This window comes from Periplaneta americana, chromosome 1 (assembly GCF_040183065.1).
Source record: "Periplaneta americana isolate PAMFEO1 chromosome 1, P.americana_PAMFEO1_priV1, whole genome shotgun sequence".
Classification (NCBI taxonomy): domain Eukaryota; kingdom Metazoa; phylum Arthropoda; class Insecta; order Blattodea; family Blattidae; genus Periplaneta; species Periplaneta americana.
The window spans coordinates 181177492-181205133 of record NC_091117.1 but is presented as its reverse complement, the minus strand read 5'-3'; the positions used below and the strand labels follow the sequence as shown (position 1 = coordinate 181205133).

General features: G+C 37.3%; 1 protein-coding gene across 1 annotated transcript in view; it reads left to right on the top strand.

The window, feature by feature from the left end:
- The first annotated feature begins 241 nt into the window (after nt 1-241).
- The window catches only part of Fkbp14 (peptidyl-prolyl cis-trans isomerase Fkb14), a 201591-nt gene continuing 174190 nt past the window's right edge, over nt 242-27642 (top strand). The window contains exon 1 of the mRNA XM_069833436.1: nt 242-583. Within this exon, the coding sequence (XP_069689537.1) occupies nt 330-583 (254 nt within the window). The 5' untranslated portion in view covers nt 242-329. The remainder of the gene's footprint in view (nt 584-27642) is intronic.

Sequence of the window (27642 nt, the reverse complement as noted above, 5' to 3'; positions counted from 1 at the left end):
GTACCAAGGTCCGTTCTAACACCTCCTCCAGGGTCAGTACTCAGTGTGGGTGGCTGTGCTACTGTGCAATTGGGAGTTTGATAAAGCCACTATGGAGTTAGCACGGTACTACAGCGTGGAGTGCGGTTACATTCTGTCTGTCGCTTTGCGGCGAGAGTTAGGGGAGGGGGAAGAGAGGGGAGGTAGAGAGCAAAGTAGGGAGGTGGGAGAACAGCCGATGATAAGCAACAAGCGTGCGGCGTGGCAGTAGGCATTCCAGTCACTGCACGAGAGGCCCTTGTTCGGTTTGGTCTGTACTCTCAGCTTGTCTTCCCCACGCACGTAGCAACATGGAGTCCTCGTGTACTCGACTTCGCTTCTTAGCAACTTGTTTCTTTACCTTTGCTCTTGTGAATGTAGTGTTTGCGGCAACTGACGGGACTGAGAAAAATTCTGCCAGTGAATCAAGCACGTCTACACCTCAGGATCTCAAGACGGAAGTCCTGTACACGCCAGAAGTCTGCACCACCAAGTCCAAGAACGGAGACATGCTTACAATGCACTACAAAGGAACTCTTCAGGATGGAACTGCTTTCGATTCAAGGTAGGTTTTTAACAGCGTTTCGCTTACACATAAAATGTGATGACGTAGCTATTTCGTTATTGGGGGTTCTTCTGACACGTGCGTGAAAGTTTGAGGTTATCTACTACGCTTCCATATCGTAACACGAATATGGGCTCTCTTTCCGCATATTGCTGTATTGTGCGCGTTTCTTTTTCCTCATAACGTTTTTGACTCAATTTGTCGCACCATGAAGACGTTTATTTAAATTTTAGTTACGTTTTCCTACAGTAATTTCTCCGATTTCTTTAAATCTTTTCACCAGAAACTTAGATTCATTCCGTGTTTTATAGGTGTTGAATATATTTTTATAGTTCACACCTGTGGAGTAACGGTCAGCGCGTCTGGCTGCGAAACCAGGTGGCCCGGGTTCGATTCCCGGTCGGGGCAAGTTAACTGGTTGAGGTTTTTTCCGGGGTTTTCCCTCAACCCAATATGAGCAAATGCTGGGTAACTTTCGGTGTTGGACCCCGGACTCATTTCACCGGCATTATCACTTTCATCTCATTCAGACGCTAAATAACCTTAGATGTTGATAAAGCGTCGTAAAATAACCTACTAAAATAAATAAAAAAATATATTTTATAATGCATACTGTGTATTAAAGCGTCCTGTGGGAAATTAGGCCTACTCTCAGAATAGCTTCTGTATGAACCTAAAATTTGATGACATAGTTGTGTTATTTCGGAATTCTTTACATACACCTGTAAGAATATCGCTTTCAGGTTCTCTGTCTGATTTCACTTCCTAAGAGAAATACAAATATTCCTCTTAGAAAAATCTCTGCACACGTCACTCCCCCCCCCCCCCTTGAATTAATATATTGTATATTATTGCATACTGACGAAAAATGAAATTTTACGTGCCTTTTTCCCCACCCCAATCTCTTCAATTGCCTGCGGATTTCTACCAGCAAACCTGGATTCGTTTTGGTATTTTTCAACAACGCTGTATAGGGTGCGTCAGAAAGAACGGATGGATTTCACATGGCAAGAAAATTGTAAAGATTCATCAAATCAAAAATTTATTGTTATCAACATATTCACCAATACATGCAGTTTATTTATGGAAAACAACATTATCCATATGATGTCCTTGGCTTTCAATACAGGCATCGAGGCGTTTTCTGATGTTCGCCATCATTTTCACAGTCATAGCTGGTGCAATTGCCACGATTTCTTCACGAATCGCTGTCTTCAGTTCGTCCAGTGTATGTGGTCGATGTTTACAAACTTACGCCTTCAAATGGTCCCAAAGAAAGAAGTCGCAGGGCGCGAGATCTTACCGTAGCCTCGGACAATCTCAGTGCAATAGAATTTCGTCCAGGTGATTTCTTCTTTAATGTTGAACCTGTGATACGAAATGAAGCCACCCACCGCAAAATTGTATTCCGAGTTGGAATCCTAGCGTGACATCCGATGTCGAAATGAGTCCTGAGTGGCGATCACAGACTCTTCATTTTTAAAAAATGTCTCTACGATGAAAGCACGTTGCACACCAGACCAACACCATATTCTCAACTGAAACTGCATTCTATGGCTGACCCAACAGTCGTGGTCCCCCTCATTATATCTCTCTCCTCGTTGCTTATCGATAGTTTGAAATCCATCCGTTCTTTCTGACGCACCGTTTATTAACTACTAGATTATTTAGCGTCGGTGGTATTAGTGCTAGCGAGATGGTGCCGAGGATTTGCCATAAATTACCTTATATTCGCCGCACGGTTGGGGGAAACCTCGGAAAAAAACTCAACCAGGTAATCAGCTCAAGCGGGAATCGAACCCGCGCCCGCAAGTTCGGATCGGCTGGCAAGCGCCTTAGACGACCGAGCTACGCCGGTAGTTGTTTTAGTATGTTATATTATGTACCTACTGCATATTTTACTACTCAAGATTTCAATGTGCAGTGCGTTACATACCTGTAACTTAGGCCTAAGTAATTCTTTAGGATAGAGCTGCTTGTGACTACAAGAGACCATTTAACAGCGTTTCGCTTAGGCTTAAAATTTCATGATCATTGTGTTCGTGTTCGGAATTCTTTATTTACGTGAATCCAAGTTTCGGTCATGCTACGGATAAGTCCTACGCAAAGCATTCATATACTGTACCAACGCCTTACATTCATACGAACTTTTACCGAAGGGCTTAGATTTCTTTTCGTGTTTTGTTAACATACTGTATATAGGGTAAGGTTGCGTATATCGCACCACTTTAGCATTTATAATTTTTATTGAACAATACAATTTTTATTTTCTGCATTCCTTTACAGAAATATATTCCCAGAACATTTACATTTCATGTAAAAAAGAATCCTTGAATTTGTGTTAATATTTTTGAAGTAGAATGACATTTTCGAAACATTTGTCAGTGGTGCCATTTAGGCAACTAGTTTCCTAAATAGCACCTGTGGTTTCTTAAATCGCACCTCTTTAACTGCAGGGAAAAGGATGAAGGAAAGCTTTTAATATTGAACATATTGAACAGTATTTAATATGAATAATGTAATAAATGCAAATTACAAGTTTATTGAAATTAATGAATGAGAGTAACGCATCTTCAAATGAAATTGAAAAATAGAGCATAAATTACCTAACATTTAAACTTCCTGAATGCGTTTTTTATTGTTACACATTTGCCATGTGCTTCACCAGGCAGTTCAAACTGTAAACTGCGTCACCTTTTCTCCACGATTATCTCGAAGCCACCTAAGAACTGCTTCATGATTTACCTGTCTGAAATGGTTTGAAGATAGAAACATCTAAAGGTTGGGCCTCTGAGTATTATGACGAGGAAGCTGAAATAGGAGCACATCATTTTCCCGAGATAATCCAGCTTCTAAATTTTTGGAATGGTTCGTTTAGGTAGACATACAGAAGCAGCACTTTTTTCTATGGCAGGTTTCAGTGGCAAATAGAATGTTTGAGCTATTCGACAAATAGTTCACTGTTGATGTAACCTGAGTCAGAGCTAACAAATAACGATCCTGGAAGAACACCAGCTAATAATGTAGGATGCACTGTTTGACGTTTAAAAATTTTCATAGGTGGACAAAATGTCTGGTGCGCTTGTACAATACACACTTGTTGTATTAACGCCCTTTTCACCACTTGATATTGCACCCACCTGAGCATTCCTCGTTCAGTTAAAATTTTTGGGCCTTCTTTTGTACGGCTAGAATTGCTACAGTTGCTCATATCGCACCGGTGCGAATTAGGCACCTACAAAGAGGTGCGAATTAAGAAACTACGTCATAAGTTATTATTTCCTTCATTCTAGCCTATAATCACCACATGTTCGAAACTCGTACTAAATGTTCTTTAATATTTCTTTTAACCAATAACATCTTAAGATTATGGATTCCTTTGCATACATATCCGTTATTTAGTTACAAAATGTTAGCTAAATTTACATCCAACTGAGCGATTATATTAAATACTCTATCACCACGTTGCTAGCACAAAGAAGTGGCAGAAATCAAGTGACATGGTGGAAGTTCATATGGTAGATTGTAACAATACCACTAGATGCTACACTACTACAGTAACTTGTTTTAAACTAGCAGTGGTGCCATTTAGGAAGCGGTGCGATTTATGCTACTCTACCCTATATAAATAGTTATATGTTAGAAGATCATGTGCATGTCGCTTTGAAGCTTTAGTTGAAATTGAATAGTTGATCATAATCTTAATTACTGAAAATAATTCGCAATTACAGTTTTTTAGATGAATGTAAGGTAGATGTGGTGGGGACAGAGGGGGAGGGTAGTATCCGTGTTTTGAAAGTTATCCATTAATTCCGTGTTTTAATATTACAGCCGGAAACTTTTCAGGTTTAAAAAGTTACCCACTTTAGTTATTAGAATATGTTATTTGTAGTATGAAATTTTAGAGCGTAACTCAATTAAAGTGTTTTAATTTTTTGTTGTAAATATATAAATTCAGATTTGTATAAATATATTTTTGTACATCTAAATAGATTTTCAGCTATGTAGATTATAGACTTAAAAACATATTGAAGTAGACTTTGATTGCTTATCAAGAATACTGTCAACTTTTATATCGAAAGAGAATGATGTCGAAAACCGAAACCTTTATTTTTCTGGGGGACAAAATGTGCAGGTAATCGCACCGTAAGGCCCTTTTGTAATGCCTTCTGGACATGGACACGTGGCAGTGCTTTGAATGCTGCAGGCGAAGAGTCGAAACATGCACGTGATTACTAGCGATGGTTAATTTTCAACTATAGCACATTGACTACATAGGAAAACAAAATTAGGCATTCTTAATCATCAAAATTTAGCTCTATTCCACCGAGGTACGTAGGCAATCGGATACAAATCCGAATAGACCTAGAAAGTTATTAAATATAATTATTGAAAATAGAGAAATAAAAATAGTTATACTCTTACTATTATTTATATGTAAAGGTTTAATATCACTAACAATAATAATTGCGTACCATTAAAATAACTAATAAAATAAAAATAATAAACAAACTAAAAACCTCCTGAAACTTGGATTCGATTCTCGACAAAGAATGAAAATTTTTATTTCTGCCACAGGTATTGTGTCTCATATCTTACGAGTTTCTTAAATGTTTGAATTATGCCGTAATAACCACATAACCTAGATGTCGTACCACTTTTTAATACAGTAGAATCTGAATAAAACGTTTTCACAATTATTTTTTAGAAGAATTAGAAATTATATTTGTTTTAGAAAGAATTCGAAATTAGAAGCAAAATTGGAGAGCCACAACATTATACTAAGAATGGATGACAACAGAATCTCTCTATACATATTTGAATTACCGACGCACATTGGAAATAGAAGACGAGAAAGGCCTTCAAAACGTCTGACATTGTATTTTAATTTGTGTACCGAAACGGACTACCATGTCTAGAGTCTTGAAGAATTTCTTAATAATAATAATAATAATAATAATAATAATAATAATAATAATAATCAAAAAGGAGACCCCATGGTTTGTCCCAACTACAGGGGTATTAGCCTACTGAATATAATTTATAAGATTTTCTCCAATGTGCTATTCTGCCGTCTCTCTAAATACTCCGAAAAAGTGTTAGGCAACTATCAGGGTGGGTTCCGGCCAAACAGATCCACAGTGGAACAGATATTTACACTTAGACAAATTCTACAAAAAACAAACGAATATAACATAACCACACATCATCTATTTGTCGACTTTAAGGCAGCGTATGACTCTATTAACAGACAACAACTATATTCAGCTATGTATGAGCTAAAGATCCCATCTAAATTGATCAGGCTAGTTCAGATGACGATGAAAAACACAATGTGCCACGTCAAAATTCAGAATACCCTCACAGATGAGTTTGAAGCAACCAGTGGACTAAGACAAGGGGATGCACTGGCGTGTATGCTGTTCAACATTGCACTGGAAAAGGTTATAAGAGATTCAGAAATACAAACAACGAATACGATTTATTATAAATCAGTACAACTCCTAGCCTATGCAGATGACATCGACATTGTTACTAGAACAAGAACAGCACTGGAAGATGCATTTAACTCTCTACTGGACGCAGCAAAGAGGATGGGACTACGAGTGAATGAAAAGAAGGCCAAGTACATGATATCTAACCCAAATAGAGCTTGTGGTGCAGATGATTTCTTGGAGATTGGAAACTATAAATTTGATCGAGTAACTAATTTTAGTTATTTGGGCTCTATAGTTAGTCGAGATAATGATATGAGTCTTGAAATTGGTAAAAGGATCTTCCTCGCTAATAGATGCTACTATGGTCTCGTGAGACATATTAGATCTAAAATATTAACCTCCCAAAGCAAAATTAGGATATATAAAACCTTGATAAGACCAGTCCTCACTTATGCCTCAGAAGCCTGGACATTGACTAAAAAGGATATACATAGATTAAACATTTTTGAACGGAAGGTTTTAAGGTCGATCTTTGGGCCAGTCAATGTAGATAACGAATGGAGAGCCCGGTATAATCATGAATTATATGAACTCTTCAGTGAACCCAATATAACATCTTTTATAAAAATGGGACGCCTGAGGTGGGCTGGTCATATAATGAGATTAGAGGACTCGAGACCAGCCATCAGAGTCCTCCGATATGAACCAGGGGGAAGTAGACGAAGAGGAAGACCAAAGGTCAGATGGGAGGATGGCATCAGGGAGGATGCCAGAACTATTGGAGTTAAAAACTGGATGAGTGTTGCTAGAAATAGGGATGAATGGCGGAAACTCCTATGGACAGCCAGGACCCATGATGGGTTGTCGAGCTAAGGATGATGAATAATAATAATCACAGGCGCTACAACTTTTTAGAACAAAATTTTGTCCATGTCAAGTTTTCTCCATTCCTTCTTATCATGGATTGTTGTACAATTTTTAACCTTTAACTCTTGAAGGTCGTCATTACATCATCTCTCTATGTGTTTTACACGTGCTTTTGTTGGTAATGGACTGCAATCATAAATTTTCCCAACTGTTTTGTCATCTGTAATAAAATTAACATGACCGAACAAACTTATTCTTTGGGATTTGGCAAAATGTATTATATTTTTATTATGTGTGATTCTTTTAAGTTCATTAAGCCAATTTGCTTTGATTTTTCATGTGCCATTTGGTTCTTTTGTTAAATCCATGAGTTGCGGACGACCTCTGTTTTTTTTTTATTGGGTTATTTTACGACGCTGTATCAACATCTAGGTTATTTAGCGTCTGAATGATATGAAGGTGATAATGCCGGTGAAATGAGTCCGGGGTCCAGCACCAAAAGTTACCCAGCATTTGCTCGTATTGGGTTGAGGGAAAACCCCGGATAAAACCTCAACCAGGTAACTTGCCCCGACCGGGATTCGAACCCGGGCCACCTGGTTTCGCAGCCAGACGCGCTGACCGTTACTCCACAGGTGTGGACCGACCTCTGTTAATCGCGTAAATAAGGCAATCATGTCGAGCGCGATCATTACTAGCCTTTAAACCAGGTGTAACGTGACATAGAATCTCTTCTTATGCCTCCATGCGATTCTGTACGCGGCAAGTTTCTTATGCTCCTTGTCAGAGGGTACAATATGCCCGCGCTTGACATCTCTGGCGAAAAGGGATATTTACAGAGGATTATTGATAGAGTACGCCAGTCCCCTTCTAACTCTTATAATTATAATAACCTATCTAAATTAAACTTAAATTTAAGGACAACAGAAGCTCCGAAGCCATTCACACCAAAGAACAATCCTAACCATAAAAAATCCCTTGGCAGAGTCGGAAATCGAACCCGAAATCTCCTGCAATTGGTCTTGTGACATGTATAAATTTTCATCTTGGCTTGTTTAGATGTTAATTTACTTTTGTAGCCTACAATGGAAGGTTTGCAAAATAGACTTTATTTGCTAATAATAATAATAATAATAATAATAATAATAATAATAATATTTTGTTTGCAATGGATGGAGTGATTACAAAGGATAAAAAGTAGAATATAATCACTGTGTTTTTATCAGACTACTGTCATTATGAAGGAAACTTTTAATATTTGTGGTAGGTCTAATGTCCCATTAATTTCAAATTAAATATATACTTATGAAAATTAGTAATGCACACACCTAGCAATAGAAATAAAAAATATCTTATCGAGGAAAGCTATGAGGATAGTAGCAGTCCTAGGTTCAATAAATAGCGTTCCAACAAAAATATTAATACTGTCTGACTTGTGTTATATGTAGCTAGAAAATGACCACCTTACCCTTTTATCTCCTGGCCTAGTTGCCTCATAAGTGGTATCTTGTTGGTAACACTTGTGAGGTTCAGACCTGTCTTCGGACAGTTGACTAAACAACAACAACTGTGTAGAAGAAGGTACTTTTCGATACCCCCCACAATAGAGACTTTCCAATCTTGACGAAACTTCGTGGATATTCTGTATGTAATCTGAAAAAAATTAATATGAGATTTATGATAGACCTAACAATAGTAACGATCACAGGAAGTGGATATTTTATTTCCAAAACTCCAAGTGATTTGTTATATTTTCCCATGTCAAGTAGACTTACGTAAGGAATCCATGTGACGTATGTATTTACTAGACTGTTCATATTCCGGTCGATCGCTGCGGCAGCTACATAAAGATAATAAAATGATACTTGTGCAGACATTATGTAATCATTCATTAAGAGCAGCTTTATCATGTCTATGAGTGGATTACGTACAAACAACAGAATGTTATTCAATTTAATAGTTTGTACGCATGCCAGATATGATCATCGCCACTGGAGTAAATAAAATTGTCTGAGATTCTGTAAAAGAAACAACAATCATAATGAGAATGATTTTTTCTATATAACATCACAGTGTCCTAATCTTTAATCCGTTGTCGCGCATACTCACGTACTAGGATCCCAACACGTGCCTGTTACTAGGTTTGTAAGGTGGAAGAAATTGAAGGGCTCCCTGCAAAAATGAGGTAGATCCATTTTTACAAAATTGTGGAAAATAACAAAAAACATTATAAAAATTCAAATTTTAACTGAGCTACTTTTCTTTTTCAGGTATCTAGATACCTAAGTTTCGTTTCATCACTCACTCATTTATTACAATCAACAATTTAGGAGAATAAAATTACTTATTTACTTACAGCTTTCAGGAACCCGGATGTTCATTGCCGCCCTCACATAAGCCCGCCATTGGTCCCTATCCTGAGCAAGATTAATCCAGTCTTTATCATCATATCCCACCTCCCTGAAATCCATTTTAATATTATCTTCCCATCTACAACTCGGCATACCCAAAGGTCTTTTTCCCTCCGGCCTCCTAATTAACACACTATATGCATTTCTGGATTCGCCCATACGTGCTACATGCCCTGCCCATCTCAAACGTCTGGATTTAATTTTCCTAATTATGTCAGGTGAAGAATACAGTGCGCGCTGTTCTGTGTTGTGTAACTTTCTCCATTCTCCTATAACTTAATCCCTCTTAGCTCCAAATATTTTTCTGAGCGCCTTATTCTCAAACACCCTTAACCTATGTTCCTCTCTCAAAGTGAGAGTCCAAGTTTCACACCATACAGAACAATCGGTAATGTAACTGTTTTATAAATTCTAACTTTCAGATTTTTTGAGAGCAGACTGGGTGACAAAAACTTCACAACCGAATAATAACAGGCATTCCCCATATTTATTCTGCGTTTAATTTCCTCCCGAGTGTCATTTATATTTGTTACTGTTGCTCCAAGATATTTGAATTTTTCTACCTCTTCAAAGGATAAATTTCCAATTTTCATGTTTTCAATTCGTACAGTTTTGTGGTCACGATAGGAGGGTAATATGTGAACAAATAATGGAGCTACTCCCTTTTTGCAATAAAATTGGATATAATTAGCCACATTTTGCACTGAACACATATTTACTGTGCTAATATCATAAACTCCAACACGAGACATAGCATATATATATATATATATATATTTAGAGAGAAAAATAAAAGGTTTTAAATGAATCATTTCACAGTGTTTGAGAAAGCCATTGATTTAATTACCAATGTGCTCAGTCAATTTAATAGAGCAGTATATTATGGTAATAAATGATTGAAAGAATTTTAGTTTTGTCCTTTAAGTGTGCAGAAATTTGATACCATTAGCTTAACTTACTAACAATCGAACTTTCTGCCTCGAACATGCCTCCTAGAGTCATTTCTCTATTTCGTCACATATTGGAAGCATGTCTGTATGAGGCTGTGAGGAAATATCTTTCAATCCAGACTAAAGCCAACAATATGATAGGAACGAAAATCGACTGGAAAGGTCTAATATGCCATGAAATCGGGACTTTTGATGCCTCTGTGCAAATTATTTCGGAACGCGGGAAGCAATGATCGAAATCGGGACTTTACCGGGAAATACGGGATGGTTGGCAAGCCTATGAGCTGATGACGGAGATTTTTTGGAATACCACAGGGGAACTGGAGCCTACAGAGAAAACTCTGTGTTACCTGGACCATGGGCTTCCCAAACAAGTTACACATCGAGGGTACACCGAGGATCGAACCCAAATACACAGGATTATAAGTCAAGTGTCCTAGCCATTAGACCTCCGTGGCGGATATTCTTGAATATTTCTAATTATGATTAGGAATATGATATGTTAACTATGTAGTAATAGCAACAATGTTGCTGTTGTATTTTATTCTCGCCATCTTAACCAAGTCACTAACTCAAGCAGCTGGTTGACGATGTCTTTCTATGTTTGCAGTTTTTCATAGAGCTGTTTATCCCTAATAACACTGTACAACAAGAATTTTTCTCCGACTTAAAACAATGTGTCTCTTATGGTTTGATGTGCGCTGAATCCGAAAATGCATCTCTTTTCTTAGTATCACGTAAAGGTTTTAAGATATTATACTATGATTTCACTTTTCGATAAGCGCTCCTCCAGGAAATATCTGGCGCGGGTTGGGGGTATAAACCAAAACAAAAGCTAATGCATTTTATGAGTTTATGACTTATTTCCGGTTTCTTAAGGTTGTTGGAATGTTATTTTGTACTTCTAATAAATAAAGATATTGATTCCTTCTATTAAGCAAATTTCATAACAGTTCAAAGTAAGATCTACGCAATGAATAAACAAGGGTGCGGTTTTCAGTATTGAAAGGAAAAGTTTACCAGTTTGAGTGAAGGCAAATTAAAAGAAGGCATTTTCATCTGCCCACAAAGTCACAAAATTATGGCTGACCCTTTGTTCAAGGAAAAACTTTCCGTTACAGAAGAATGGCGCGCTTTCAAAGACATTTGCTCAAATTTCCTTGGAAATTCTAGGGCAAGAACTACATATAACTTGTTGTGGAAACCATGTCAAGTGCCTATGACAAAATGAAGTGTAGTATGTCTCTCAAAATACACTTTTTACATGCTCATTTGGATTTCTTTCCTCCTAACTTTGAAGCGGTAAGCGACGAGCATGGGAAAAGATTTCATCAAGCAATATCTGAAATGAAAAGGCGATATAAAGGAAGATGATCATCCAGCATGCTTGCAGACTATTGTTGGTTCCTTGTAAAAGACAGTCCCAGGTCTAGTTATAAACAGAAGTCATTCAGAAAATTATTTTAAATGTAAGTTCAAATTCCGAGATTTTTCTCCTATATGCATGAAATATTTTTATTGTTGTTGTGTTTTAAACTATGTAACACCATTTTTGTATCCAGTACACATTTTTTCAAGTATTGTGAGGAATTTTGAATGCTTAAGATGTTGTAATTTTATCAGTAGCAGTGAAAAATTAAAAACAAATAAGTTTTGACATAAAAAAATGCAATTCATTTTCCCCGGAAAATGGTACGTGATAGGGAAATTTTGATTTTAAATTCAGATTTAGGGCACACATATTAGTAATATTCACCCATTTTTATTTCGGAGCAAGACAAAAAGTAAAAATTTGTTGTTCAGTGATAGGCTAATTAGAATGTGATGGTAAAAGAAAAATGAATAGCCCAAAGAAAACTGCTACAACACCGTCGGTGGTGATGATGTTTATGATTATGATGATAGTGATAACTCTGCATTGAAATATCGAAATATATTAGCATTTTGTGAAAGTTAATGCATGTTACGCACGCTTGACGTCAGAAAATGCGTGACGCCTTAATTTTTCTCATGTGAAAACACAAAAAAATACTAGGCCTATATTACAAAGAAACTCTACTCGCACTTCCCTGCGTTGCAAGAGTGGTTAGCCGTATAATTGGCTTCGCCGTTACCACGTCGGTGATTCATGGAAAGATGTCACGCCTCGATCGCTTACGTCACTTGCGAGGCTCGCAAACTTCCTTCAGTCACGAATCCTGAAACATGAAAACTGCTTACTCCGCCGTGGGCATTTTCACCTTGTTAAGTTCACTTCGAGACTGGAAAAGTAGAAAATAACAGCTGTGAGCAGCATGGGATGAAGATAAATTGCAAATAAGAAGAAGATCATGGTTGTCGCAAGAAAAATAAAGAAGGTAAACTTGCGAATTCTAAATGATGCAGTATAGCAAGTGGACAGCTTCAAATACTTGGGGTGTACTATAAGCAGTTTCATGAGCTGCTGCCAGGAAGTCAAAGGAGGATAGCAATGGCCAAGGAAGCTTTTAATACTTAGAAAAAGGAGCATCTTCTGCTGACCTTTGGAGAAAGAGCTAAGGAAGAGAACTAGTGAAGTGCTTTGTGTGGAGTGTGGCGTTGTATGGGGCAGAAACATGGACATTACGAGTAAGTGAAGAGAAACGAATAGAAGCATTTGAAATGTGGATATGGAGAAGGATGGAGCGTTGAAATGGACAGACAGAGCAAGAAATGAAGCTGTGTTGGAAAGAGTGGGTGAAGAAAGAATGATGCTGAAACTGATCAGGAAGAGGAAAAGGAATTGGTTGGGTCACTGACTGAGAAGAAACTGCCTACTGAAGGCTGCAATGGAAGAAATGGTGAACGGGAGAAGAGTTCGGGGCAGAAGAAGATATCAGATAATAGACGACATTAAGATGTGTGGATCATTTGCGGAGACTAAGAGGTAGGCAGAAAAGAGGAAAGATTGGAGAATGCTGAGTTTGCAGTGAAAGACCTGCTCATGGGCAAAACACTTATATGTCTATATTAAGAGAGATACTTTATTAGGGTACATATGTGTTACGCAACAATTGTAACAGCCACACAAATATCTGCAGATTAACCATGATTGCGTGCTTTGCAGATACATTTCTGTTACGGTCATAAAATTTCCAGGGCTGTAGTTCCATGTCTGCTATAACATTTAACCCCGATAATATATAATACAAAGTGAATAATTTCAACCGCAGTCCAGTCGTGAACCGTAAGCTTGCTGATACGGACTGCCGCCGATACTCTAAAAACCGTATCTATTAACAGATAAAAAATTACTAATATACCCTACATACAATACGCCACTAAAAATTCTGCGAGTACATATTGTACACTGCTTCTTTCTGTGTGTCCGAATCGACTATAATGATTTTTGGATCATTAATGTAAATGTGTTTGAACCCTATAACTTATTAAGTTATATCCCAGCTTATATGAAATCATTTTGGGTTAAAGACGTATATTGTGTAAATGGTTTATTTTACTAAAAAATTTTCAGCAATATAGATCAATAGGCCTAACCTTTCACTCGTCGGTTTATCTAACACAGGTAACAGCAGTTCAAGTAAGCAAATCGTTTGTCACGTAGGCGTTCCGGGTTAGTGTCCCGATCAGGCCGGATTTTTCATTGAAAAGTCTATAGTGACACTTTTGGCGGACAACTCGCAGTTGGGGTTTTTCTCGGGGTTCCCCTGTTTCCTCATATTAAGCATTCCACAATTCCTCAACATTTCTCCAACCTGGGTTGCAGTCAGCCGGTGTGGATTTGGCAATGCGCAGCTTGAGGGTTAGCGCAATAGATCTTGAAAGGTCGCAGTGCTGGATCGTAGTACCCCTTTCCCGAAATTTCATTCCATTCCAAGCAAATTGGTAAAGCCAATTTGGAATACATTTCAGTTTATTTATGTACATAAAGTCCCGTTATATTTCATTAAAACGATTTTATTTCATAGACATCATTCATCGGTGATTGGACTTTTGGGTACCGAATATTAACCCTTAAATTCACAAAGTATCCTATAGGATACAACAGATTAATAGGCTATATTCTATAATTTTAATAGAACAGCAGAAAAAAATTGGTAGGAAATAGTAATATACGTTACAAGAGCGGTATGTTGACGTTTTCATGGTCGAGGAAAAGATTGAAAAAGCGAAACGTAGTTGAGCTTTTTTAATTTCCGAGAACATGAAAACAAACATACCGCTCGTGTATCGTACATTATTTTGTGCGAAGATCGTTTATTTCATACCTGAAAGATGAATTTCTAATTAGTTGCAATGAAATCTCCATGTTGGTTTCTGTTTAATGACGCCAACTTCGGAACACCAAAATATCTTTCTTCAACATTGTTGCTGTAAAATGTTTTCTGTGTTTACTATACTCCAGCAGGCAGTGATATACGTCTGTCTTTCCCCCCCCCCCACCCCAGTCTATAAATGCCAACTTAAAACAAACGGTAAGGTTATGTAATGATTTATTTTTCATTTTAATATTTTAACAATATTATTTATATAACATATTGCAGTAATAACATCGGCATCTGGAATCTCGTTGATTTTTTCACGGCTTCCTTAATGTTACGTGTATCAGGAATGCAATAAGTTTCGTGGAGTAGTAGACTTTACTTAATTTTTGCAAATATTTAAAAACAATAATTAACATTCCAATTTAGGTGAAATTGCAATGGTAAGTTTCCAATTTATAATTATTACTATGTTAAACGTCTCTAAAAATAATACGTTAAAAGCCTAAAGCAGTAAAATGAATGTCGCGCTTAAGCGGTAAGAAGAGGGAAATTGTTACGTTGGGAATACTGAATGTGGTATTTCACACTTACCGCGTATTGGTTCTGTGCGGAAACCAAGCAAATACGCACGATCTCGCACAAATTAAATTTAACCAAAATTTCACAATACTATAGGCCTAATATTGTACAACATATAAAATATGGACATTGCGATAGTTGTTTTCTTTACACTCCGACGCTGTTTAATAAACTAGTGTGAGAAATGAAGTTTTTCCAATTTAAGAGTTAACAATATCCTCCTCGGATTTCATGAACAGGGATTGCTCTTGAGGAACTCTAGTCATCATCTTATAAGATCCAAAATTGCTGCCGCATTAAGAAATAAGGACCACAGTATCTTCTTTATACTGTGTAAGGGCTGGATAGTAGAAGAAGAAATCTCCTGTCTAGCTGAAAATGGGTCAGCGAGACGAGTAGATATTTTAGCGTACAATGCTGACACTAAACAGGGCATCATTGTGGACCCCACGATACGTTTTGAAGTAGAATGTCATCAGTCAGCCGAGGTCCACCTTGAGAAGGAGTCGATCTATGAGCCTACAGTCAACTATTTCAACCTGAAATATACTTTAATTCACGTTGAGGTATTCGGCTTGCTCATAGGTGCTCGAGGGACTATACCAGCTTTTTTCGAAGAATTTCGACGGCAGTTTGCTCTGCCAACATCTCTGAGGGATGACATTATGATAATTGTGTTAAAAAATCCTGCCAAAACCTAATTAATCACATAATGCCACATTAATAGCAGTTGTAATTTTTCACGCCCTTTTCTTTGTTTCCCTTCTTTAAAATTTAATATCTATGTTTACGTATGTATATTAATTTTTTTTTGAGGATATACTGAGTCCGTAAGTGCTACCCTCAATGGGGGGGCAGTTCAAAATTATTTATTATAAACAGTGAGTGATAAGTCCAATCACTTGTTACGAAACGTGGATTTTCGAGAAATTCTCAAAGTCTACTTAATGCAGGATCGCAGTAATGCTTCATACTGTATAGTCTTGCGTGTTCCTTGTGTTTCTGTTCCAAGGTTTTTTTCAGTAGAGCCTTCTTTCCTTAGATATTGGTCAATCTATAGACACTTTCTTCTCTAATTTTAGGGTATTTGTAAAATAATAAAGCAAATTATAAATAAGAAAATGTCGAAAGAAACCCAATTAAAATATTATAAAACACAAGCATTTGAGAGTCCTACATGTTAAAAAAAAATTAAGTGAAATATAGTCCCGCGATCGGATCTGTGCCCCCGTAAGATTTGCGAACTGAACCTTAATTCCTTTTCAGCCTCGGCAATTCATTTCTCTCCCTGTATTCCTATTTCTCTCTTTTCTATCCCTCTCTCTTTCTCTCTCCCACTACCCACAATTTTGAGCCTTCTTGCGGGACAGTTTATTTGCACTTGCAGTCCAGTGTTGTCAACTCAACATGAATACTGTAGCACGGAGTGGTAAAAGAAATATTATTCAGCAAGTAATAGCATTTTGAGACGAAGAGAAACAAACAGGTCAATATCTGTTTCCTATAAATCAGGCAACGAAAAGAGCAGCTGCGATCACATGTGAGGCTTATTTTATTTCAATTGATTACGTATTAAAATTACTTACTTAACTAATACTAATAAAATACAACTTTTTTATGTAATTTATATAGGCAGATCAGAGCGCCTAATAAAGAAAATCAGGAGAGAAGGAGTCTGTGCAGGAGATGAAAAGCTAGAGTCACCAGGGAAGAACAGACCAAGGGAACCTTTAATTCTTGTAGATGATATGGACAGATGTATTTTAAGAAGAAAGATACAAGAATTCTATACGATACAGAAAGAAGTTCCGACATTGGAGAAATTATTGAAGGTTGCGAGAGAAGCAATAAATTTCCAAGGAGGGAGAGAAACGCTACGGAAAGTGATTCGAGACATGGGATTTAGATTTAAAAACTGTAGAAATACAAGATGTATTTTGATTGAAAGAAATTATATTGTAGCATGGAGGGCCAGTTATTTAAGAAAAATTGCGAAATTTCGCAGAGAAGGAAAGTATATTGTGTATTTAGACGAAACATGGATACATCCACATTATACTGTTAAAAAATTCTGGCAAAGCGATAATGTTTCTGATGTAATTTCAATTAAACCAATAAATATCCACTGTAATAATATAACTATCTGCAAACAATCGTAAATCAATCAGCGTCATTAGACCTACATAAATTAAATTATGAATAAGTAATAATTGACCTTACATTATTATAAGCAATATTCAAGAGACATGACACTGTTTGGCGGAAGTTTGGCAACATCCCTATTCGGCAAGGTTCGTGGCCTGCTGCTTGACGTAGTGGGAGAGAAGCGGGTGGAATGGGGTGAGTAGAGGCGTTAACTTTTCCAAGAACGACGACAGCGCTGAAGGGGCACAGATTCGATGGTGCGACAATAACTGCTTCTGTAACACAGTTTCTGTTCGGCTAAAGAGTGTTCAAAGGGAAACGGAATAAATTATACTTAAAATAAGAATTCAGGGAAGATCTCAATTTTTTACGTGTGTAGCCTAAGATGAACTTCTTGCCATCGTGGTTTTCCACGCGGTGCTTTTCGCTCTATTCTCTACAGTAGAACCTCTATTATCCGTGGTAATGAAGGGCATGGACTGAACGGTTAATCGAAAAAATTGGATAATCCGTACCATGAAAGATTTTGTAATTTCCTCTATGGTCTTGTATTTAACTCGTTATGTAGTGGATCAGAAGTTCACTAATTTAAGTCTGGTTGTAAACGACTGCTTTTTAAGGGATAAGGAAGTCCTTTGTTATGACTGTCTCAGGAAAAATAGGAATAAAGGAGGTCTCATGTTGTAGATTTACATACTTTTTTGCACTTTATCCTTTTTTCTTTTAAAGCGCAGTTGTAATTCCAATCTCGTATTCTGATGCGAGATGAGCCACAGTTTCTCTTTCTCACACCATTCAATTATTTCCAATTTTTTTTTCGATACTTAGCATAACACGTTTTCTGTTAACACCCGTATTAAACATTTTATATACAAGTTCTATTATAGAACGACAATTCGAACAGTAGACAATGCTGTGTAACGATAAAAGTTTGTAATAACTCTCTCTAGCAAAAACATATGTAGAACCTACTAATATAATGTACAAAACAGTACTCCATATAAGTTATTTATTTCTGAAGAAAAAAAAGAGCGAGAAATACAGTCGGATAATCCGCCAATCGGTTAATAGAGTGACGGATAATCAGGGTTCTACTGTATACAGTGTCTCGAGGCCTTTCCTCCATCGCCTCGGCGACCGGCCCCTGCAAAATTTACTCTTTTTGGGGGGGGGGACACTGTACGAAGTGAGATAAGTGGCCTTTGCACTAGAGCTCAATGAAAGTTAAGATGAGCCCCAAGAGACTTTGCAAGAACACGAACTTTTGTACTTTTTAGCTTATACTTCCTCCTTTCTCCCTCATTGGTTCACTGAGATTTTCCACTCGGTCCTCTCCCTCATGTGAACTGTTAGGTTGCGTCCATTTTTGGCTTTCCCCCCTTCAGATTATTATCGTACTTTCCTTCAACGAAACTGTAAAAAAAACGGAATGAGACAAGTGGCCAACAGGCTTGGAGCTCGCATAGATTCTTCCTCACACCCCAAATTCTCTTGCAACGAAGCGCGATTTCAAACCTTTTAATTAAGTCGCCTCTCATTTCTTTCATTCAATTTAGGCCGGTAAACATACATTCATTAATATTTACATAATGTAGTGAATTCGACAGATACTTACTTACTTACAAATGGTTCATTGCCGCCCTCACATAAGCCCGCCATCGGCCCCTATCCTGTGCAAGATTAATCCACTCTCTATCATCATATCCCACCTCCCTCAAATCCATTTTAATATTATCCTCCCATCTACGTCTCGGCCTCCCTAAAGGTCTTTTTTCCCTCCGGTCTTCCAACTAACACTCTATATGCATACGTGCTACATGCCCTGCCTATCTCAAACGTCTGGATTTAATTGTCAGGTGAAGAATACAATGCGTGCAGTTCTGTGTTGTGTAACTTTCTCCATTCTCCTGTAACGTCTTCCCTCTTAGCCCCAAATATTTTCCTAAGCACCTTATTCTCAAATACCCTTAACCTATGTTACTCTCTCTATGCCCAAGTTTCACAACCATAAAGAACAATCGGTAATATAACTTTTATAAATTCTTTCAGATTTTTACAGTAGACTGGATTATAAAAGCTTCTCAACCTAATAATAACACGCATTTCCCATATTTAATTATTCTATGTTTAATTTCCTTCCGAGTATCATTTATATTTGTTACTATTGCTCACAGGTATTTGAATTTTTCCACCTCTTCAAAGGATAAATTTCCAATTCTTATATTTCCATTTCGTACAATATTCTGGTCACAAGAGATAATCGTATACTTTGTCTTCACGGGATTTACTTCCAAACCTATCGCTTTACTTGCTTCAAATAAAATTCCCGTGTTTTCCCTAATCGTTTGTGGATTTTGTCCTAACATATTCAAGTCATCCGCATAGGCAAGAAGCTGATGTAATTAATGAACGAGGAGAATTCTCAGAAGTAGGAAAATCTTTCGCCATTTCGTTAACATAATGAAAGACCGTCGTAGAAGACAAAATAGAAGAAATACAATAGAAGAGAGAGTCTCTCTCTACTTGTCTGAAAGAAATTCAAATTTCCGTTCTCCTGGCCGGGAATTCAACTCGGATCCGTTGAATTTGCAATTGTAGGCCTATATTCTGACACTTGCTTCATGAGGAGAAAATCAAAACAGCGGAATACTATAGCACTTTCATGAACTACTGTCTCGTCATCAGATTCCAGCTAAAGATTTTGTAAAATACGCACATCTTTTCGTTTCAGTGTGGGTCGGTAGCCAGTAATGGGGAAACATATTCGTTCCTTCATCGGCTCTCTCGTCCCCGAAGACCTCGCCTTCATCCGCAGTAGATAGTTCCCTCAATCCCTCCTACTTCTCCTCGCCTTTAATTTCTTTATATACTGTATATCCCCTTGCATCATCTTTTCTCGGCTGTGTTTTCACACACCTCAATCAACCCTGCGAACCGTACAAACCATTTGGGATACTTTAATTTCCTTACTCTTGCTTCTTCAGCTTCTCTGAGCTTCTGTTTCATCATCTTCATCTCAAACTTCTCCACATTTCGAATGAAATCCCTTCTGTATCTCCCCATCCTCCTCTGCCAGTAACGTGATGTAGGTTTCATTGCAACTTTGTTTGTGGAAGTTTTTCTGTTAAATTATTATCACTCATCAAGATTACGTAATGTATTATTGTCGTGTTTAATAGCAATAAAAATATAATTCATATTGGTAAATAACGCAGGCCTACCCTTGTACAGCTCGTGTCTAACTCATGGGGGCACGTAAAAAGTTATTTTTTTTTCTTTCACCATGGTAATAATGTCAAAACAAGTGCTTATACTAATTTTGACTATTTGAGTGAGTGCGATTTCAAGGGCCGTCAAGAAAGTAAGCTTCCCTGAGGCCGTTTACAGAAAGAAAACACAATTTCATGGAAAGATTTATTGGAAAAGATGCAGTAATTTTTTTTTAATTTTAGTAGGTTATTTTATGACGCTTTATCAACAGCTTAGGTTATTTAGCGTCTGAATGAGATGAAAGTGATAATGCCGGTGAAATGAGTCCGGGGTCCAGCACCGAAAGTTATCCAGCATTTGCTCATATTGGGTTGAGGGAAAATCCCGGAAAAAAAACCTCAACCAGGTAACTTGCCCCGACCGGGAATCGAACCCGGGCCACCTGGTTTCGCGAACAATTGCATGCTTGAAAACACTATTGATTATGCTCATAGGTTTAGTGTATTCGTTGATTTTCTGGAAGATATCCCTTTCAGCTTGAAAAGGTAGGCTGTACCCCAAATAATTAAATTCATTAACCCTTTCCAGAATTTTGTTTTTTGAACATATTTTACCTTGAATTGGGTCTTTGCCAGAAAAGTCATAAGTTTTGTTTTATCATGTGAAATTTCAATGTTATATTGATCAGAAATTATATGGAGACTGTGAAGCGATCTTTATAAATCATCTTCTGAAGATCCTAGCAGCGCCAGATCATCAACGAAAAGTATAGCACTGATTTGCAAATTTCTCTTTATTGATATTCTGCCTTGAGGTTTCAGTTTCCATTCTTCCATAATTGCCTTCATATATATTATAAATAACAGAGGTGGTAGCCCATATTCTTGGCAAATTTCAGTATTAATTGGTCTCCAGTCAGATAATTAATTTTCAACTTTAATTGATATTTCGGTGCTTTTAAAAATATTATAAATATTGAAAATTATTTGTTGTGAAATGTATCATGTGCTAGAATTTCAAGTAATTTAGTCCACACCTGTGGAGTAACGGTTAGAGCGTCTAGCCGCGAAACCAGGTGGCCCGGGTTCGATTCCCGGTCGGGGCAAGTTAACCTGGTTGAGGTTTTTTCCGGGGTTTTCCCTCAACCGAATATGATCAAATGCTGGGTAACTTTCGGTGTTGAACCCCGGACCCATTTCACCGGCATTATCACCTTCATCTCATTCAGACGCTAAATAACCTAAGCTGTTGATAAAGCGTCGTAAAATAACCTAATAAAATAAAAAAAAATCAAGTAATTTATTTCTGTCAAGTCTGTCGAATGCCTTTCTGAAATCCACGAAAGCTATATGAGTTTCCATATTAAATTCCCTGTGTTTGTCCACCAAACTTTTGAGTGTGAAATAATCATCACAACAGGATCTGTCCTTGCGGAAACCATTCTGCTCTTCACTAATTTTGTCCGAATAGTGTTTATTAAGTTTATTCTTGATTATATTTGTATAAATTTTGTATCCAGAATTCAGTAAACTAATGCCTCTATAATTTTCATAATCTTTCTGATGACCTTCCTTATGAATTGGAATTACTGTAGATTTTGATCATCTTGCAGGTGGTTCATCTCCATTCCAAATTGTGTTGATGAAATTACGAAATAATTTCAATATTAAATAAAAATATGTTACTTAATTTATACAATAGGCCTATACGGGATCGAGGGCAAGACTGGTGAAACTACAAACAGAAAAACATTTTGTGCTAGGAATCAAGCCCGGCAATAACGCAGTGCAAACATGACAAATGAAAGTGGCATTCTTTCTAATGTGACTAGAAGACCGCGCCATTAGCTGTGGTCTCGTTAGCGACAGCCCTCGGGCATTCATCCTCTTTTTCATCTGAAAGTGATCACACACTGAGACGAAACTGCAGATCAGCACGGCCACGCTGTTATGCTGTATACTGTTCCCCGCTTTTACTGTTACGTACGTTACCATGGTAGAGTCGTGCCGAGTAGGGGGAAAGGGTCGAATCTCTGAGGACACGGAATTAATTCCCTTTTATGTAACTGTATTTCATTTACATTTATACTTTTCAAATGGTGTGCAATATAGGGGAGGACCGCGAAAGGTTTGATGTATAACTTTAGCCTCTTTTACAAATTCCATCTTGGTCAAATAGTGTAGACTGTACAAAATGAAACTATCAAAGTTATAATCTAACTGCGAAACTTATGAAAGAGATGTCTTGTTCAGTGGCGACTCGTGATATTTTTTGTATGTAGGATATGAGATTGACGACTGATGACCAAGACAGAAACTAATATTAATAATAATATAATATTAGTAATAAAATAGTATTAATACTTTAATAATAATAACAATAATAATAACAATAATAATAATAATAATAATAATAATAATAATAATAATAATAATAACTCGTGATATTTTTTGTATGTAGGATATGAGATTGACGACTGATTATTATTATTATTATTATTATTATTATTATTATTATTATTATTATACATTTATTTCATAATCTTTCTGACGACCTTCTTGCAGGTGGTTCATCTCCATTCCAAATTGTGTTGATGAAAAGTCAGTGGCGACTCCTGATATTTTTTGTTTGTAGGATATGAGATTGACGACTGATGATCAAGAGAAAAACTAATATTAATATGATATTAGTAATAATAATAATAATAATAGATTGACGACTGATGACCAAGACAGAAACTATAATAATAATAATAATAATAATAATAATAATAATAATAGAGCATGCAAAATCAATACAAGTAGGCTTTGTTAGTCTTTGACTCACCATTCTGGAACTGGCAATTTATTAGTAGTGATGTTCGATTCTCCTCCCCTTTTTAGTTGCGAAGATGCCTCCTAAGCCATTGTACTGCCCGATATTTACCGATGCTCCGTCGTACGTTTGCGCAATTAATTTCTTGCTACAGTTAAATTCTTCTAAATTATCAAATACAACTTCAGATATTCTTTCGGCTGTCCTGTCATCTGAAAGTCCTGTTAATTCTTGTATTTATTATAGCATATTTTATATATCTTTATGTAATTTTGTTTTTTATTCATTTTATCTTTTATATTATATTATTTTAAATTATTTATTATTTCGTTTATTCTATTCTTTTAAAAAGACCAATGAACTGCATTTAGTCCCGCGCCGTGGCGTCGCGGTCTAAGGCATCCCGCCTAGGACTCGCGTTACGGAATGCGCGCTGGTTCGATTCCTCATGGGGGAAGAAATTTTCTCATGAAAATTCGGCCAGTGTATGGGACCGGTGCCCACCCAGCATCGTGATGCACTTGGGGAGCTACGATAGGTAGCGACATCCGGTTGCGAATACCAGCTATAACGGCTGGGGGGATCATCGTGCTAACCACACGATACCTCCATTCTGGTTGGATGATCGTCCACCTCTGCTTCGGCATGTGGATGTGAGGCCAGCAGCCGGCTGGTCTGTCTAGGCCCTTCACGGGCTGTAGCGCCACGGATTATTATTATTATTGTTATTGTTATTATTATTACTATTATTATTATTATTATTATTATTATTATTATTATTATAATGAACTGCATTTAAGAAGGCTACACGAGTACTTGAAAATTCTGAGAGGGTCTCCATCACCCAGAAAGAAGGGTCGTAGTATTAGGATACGCGGTCATATCCTCAAACACGGTTAAACTCAAGCCATACCCCCTCGCTCCGCACTCTCCCCTGTCCACTAACTTCACAGCTAGAAAAAACTGTTTTCCTTAAGATATTTGGATGGTTCCTCGAAAATTATTTCTGCGCTGTGCAGTGGCGACAACTCACGACAGAAAGCGGCAGCTTAAAGGACATTATTACGTCGGGACGCATTGAAAATCAAAATCTGTAATTAAAATGTTTTCTATTCTCAGAGGCACGAAATTAAACTGTAGGATCATCCTCATATCATTCATGCAGGAATCGCTACTGGTCTTTTCAATTCTAAGCTCTGCGGCTCTGATAAAGAGTAAACACAATTTAACGAGGAAACTTTCAGAACGACAGGTCGAAAAAGTTGTCTTTGAAAATTTGAATACGAATAAATAAGCTTATCATAAAAAGTAAATGACCTACAGAAACAGAGCTATCAATTCAGACTTTTAAGACGTGAAAAGTGGCTTTGAAATATAGCGTAAAATGTCCCCGTTGAACTAGTACTGGAGTAATCTCTCTATTCTCCGTTAATAGGCCTAGACTCTAAAAAAAACAAGTCATTTGCGTCACTCTTAGTGTAGGGACTATGTTAAAGACAGAGTATAACTTATTAGAGGACACAATTTAATTAAATCGGTGTTTGCTATGACCTGTGGGTTTTACTATCTACAAACAACGATCCAGAATAATAAAGAAAGTCACGGTCTACGGATCTGGCTAATGAGAAGTGAAGGAATACGGATAGGCTACTTATGTGGTCCAGTACTCTGATCAGGGCCGGCTTTAAACCGATTGGGCTGATTTATCTCAAAGGGGCTTAAAGGGGCCCCGAACTTGATAATCCAATTCATTTTTTTAGGAGTTTGGTACTCTTCCGAATTCTAAATGAGGCAATAGAGCAAGTGGACAGCTTCAAATACTTGGGGTGTACTATAAGCAGTAACATGAGCTGCTGCCAGGAAGTCAAAAGGAGAATAGCAATGGCAAAGGAAGCTTTTAAAAGAAAAAAGGAACATATTCTGCGGACCTCTGGAGAAAGAACTAAGGAAGAGACTAATGAAGTGCTTTGTGTGGAGTGTAGCATTGTATGGGGAAGAAAGATGGACATTACGACGAAGTGAAGAGAAACGACTTCGAAGCATTTGCAATGTGGATATGGATAAGGATGGAACGTGTGAAATGGACAGACAGAATAAGAAACGAAGCTGTGTTGGAAAGAGTGGGTGAAGAAAGAATGATGCTGAAACTGATCAAAAAGAGGAAAAGAAATTGGATGTGTCACTGGTTGAGAAGAAACTGCCTTCTGAAGGATGCACTAGAAGGAATGGTAAACTGGAGAAGAGTTCGGGGCAGAAGAAGATGTCGTATGATAGACAACATTAGGATATTAGTAGTAGTAGTATTTATTTATTTAACCTGGTAGAGATAAGGCCGTCAGGCTCTGTCCCTCTACCAGGGGATTACAACTATAATATGAAGAATAAAATTACAATAAAAATTAAAGTACGACAAGATTACCTGATTAATGAAAGCTAAACATTTTATCATAGAAGTTAAGAACAAATAATATTTTTGTATTTACTGAATTACAAATTAAATCTAGAATAACAAAATTCTGTAGTGGTGAAATTACCGGATATTGAAATATTTTGTGATAGATTAAGAGAACTATTTATAAGAAACCATGTCTGAACGAGTCTCAATTACTGACCAAGTGCCTAGTAAGTTTGCGTTTGAATTCAATTTTATTTCGGCAGTCCCTGATGCTAGCAGGTAACGAATTCCAGAGTCTTGGCAGGGTTATTGTGAAAGAGGATGTATGGATCATATGAGGAAACGAAGAGAAAGGCAGAAAATGGGAAAGGTTGGGTTTGTAGTGAAAGACCTGCCCTTGGGCAGAACACTAAATGAAAGGAAAATGGTTTTTTAATTCTGTGTAACACAATGAAAGGAGCGTTTTAGAAAGCAAAAATTGGTGTACAAATAAATTGTATAAAACATGCTGTATCGTTATATTGGTGGACTAGAACTTCCTGTAATTTATGCAATTAATTTTTTAAAGGTCAACGGAATTTCGACCTACTCTTCAAGTTTTATAAGATAATATATGCTTAAATAAAACATCGCATTTCCAGATCACATTCTCCCCTTGTCAGAATAGCAATTCCGTAACTGTTGAGGCCTGAATCTTTGACACGGCCGTTGGTCCTCACGGTATTGAGCTGTATTACAAAGGAACAAAAGAAATGCGTTCATGCAAGGTTGTGCTTGTGAAAACAGTTTCTCCTGCTGCAGTGTCTGGTTTCATTGGCCTTCTGGAACAAGAGACGCAGAGCAGAGAACCATAAGCCGAGCTTTCCCATTCTTGAACAATACTCACCGCGGAGACATATTAATGGCAGGATCTCGCGTTCCAGAAAATCGCGTAGAATGCCTTTTAGAATAATATGACCTTATTGTTTTCTCTTGTATAACAATTGTGTATATGTACTTTGTACGTGAAACTCTAACATTTCGTTCTGCTGTATACGAAACAAATAATATATGGGACTAATTTAGGTTAGTATGCCTTCACAAGACGTCATGCACGTTTAAATTGAGTTAATGTCTTCCTCGTTATCATCATCACCATCATCATTATTAGGCTGCTTAGGCCTCGTGAGACTTGTTTTTCCTCAAGAGAACTGCTCCCTATACGGGACACCTTGTTTTGCGCCATTTGTGATAGGACCATAATCCTCCTGCGCCATTTGCTGTAGCTTCGTAACGTGTTTGCGCCACTAACAACGGAAGAATTTCGGCTCGAACAGGAATTTTTGGTTAAAAATTTGCACAGAGGCTTTCCTCACAATGGTGATGAAGTCCGTAAAAGCATTAATTTGTGTAACTCTCCGTTTGGTTGGTATTGGTCAATACACTTCTTTAAATATGTACATGAGGATTCTCCAAAAAAATGCATGAAACAGCATGGAGCAGAGCAATAAGCACAACACGCAGAAGCAACACCTGAACAATCTTCTGAACCACACTCCAGTGCTGAAAAATCAAATGCTACCTGAATTACATTTTTGAAGTCCGAGACTTGTTCAGGATTCACGTAACCAGCTGACTGCCAGGAATACTGAAGCATAGGGCGGTATACTGGAGCAGACAACTTGTTATGAATAACAGAGTGCATTTTCATCATAAACACTCGATTTCCCAGATTAAGTTCTGGATTCTCAGCAAGAGTCCTTATGCAATCTGTTATCCACCGAGCATATATTTTGTATTGTCTAAGGAAATAGATATTCAGAGGCTGTAAATATTTAGTTGTTTTTAGGTGGAATGATCATACATTCTATGTCCTAGCCTTGGAATGATTAATTTATTAAGGTTGTGTCCATGTGCGCATTCAATGACTCACACAACAGTGTACATTTTTGATTAGCTGCAATATTTTCAGACAGAACGTTGGAGAAAAATGTTCTTAAATGGGCTCTGGACATTTTATCACCCGC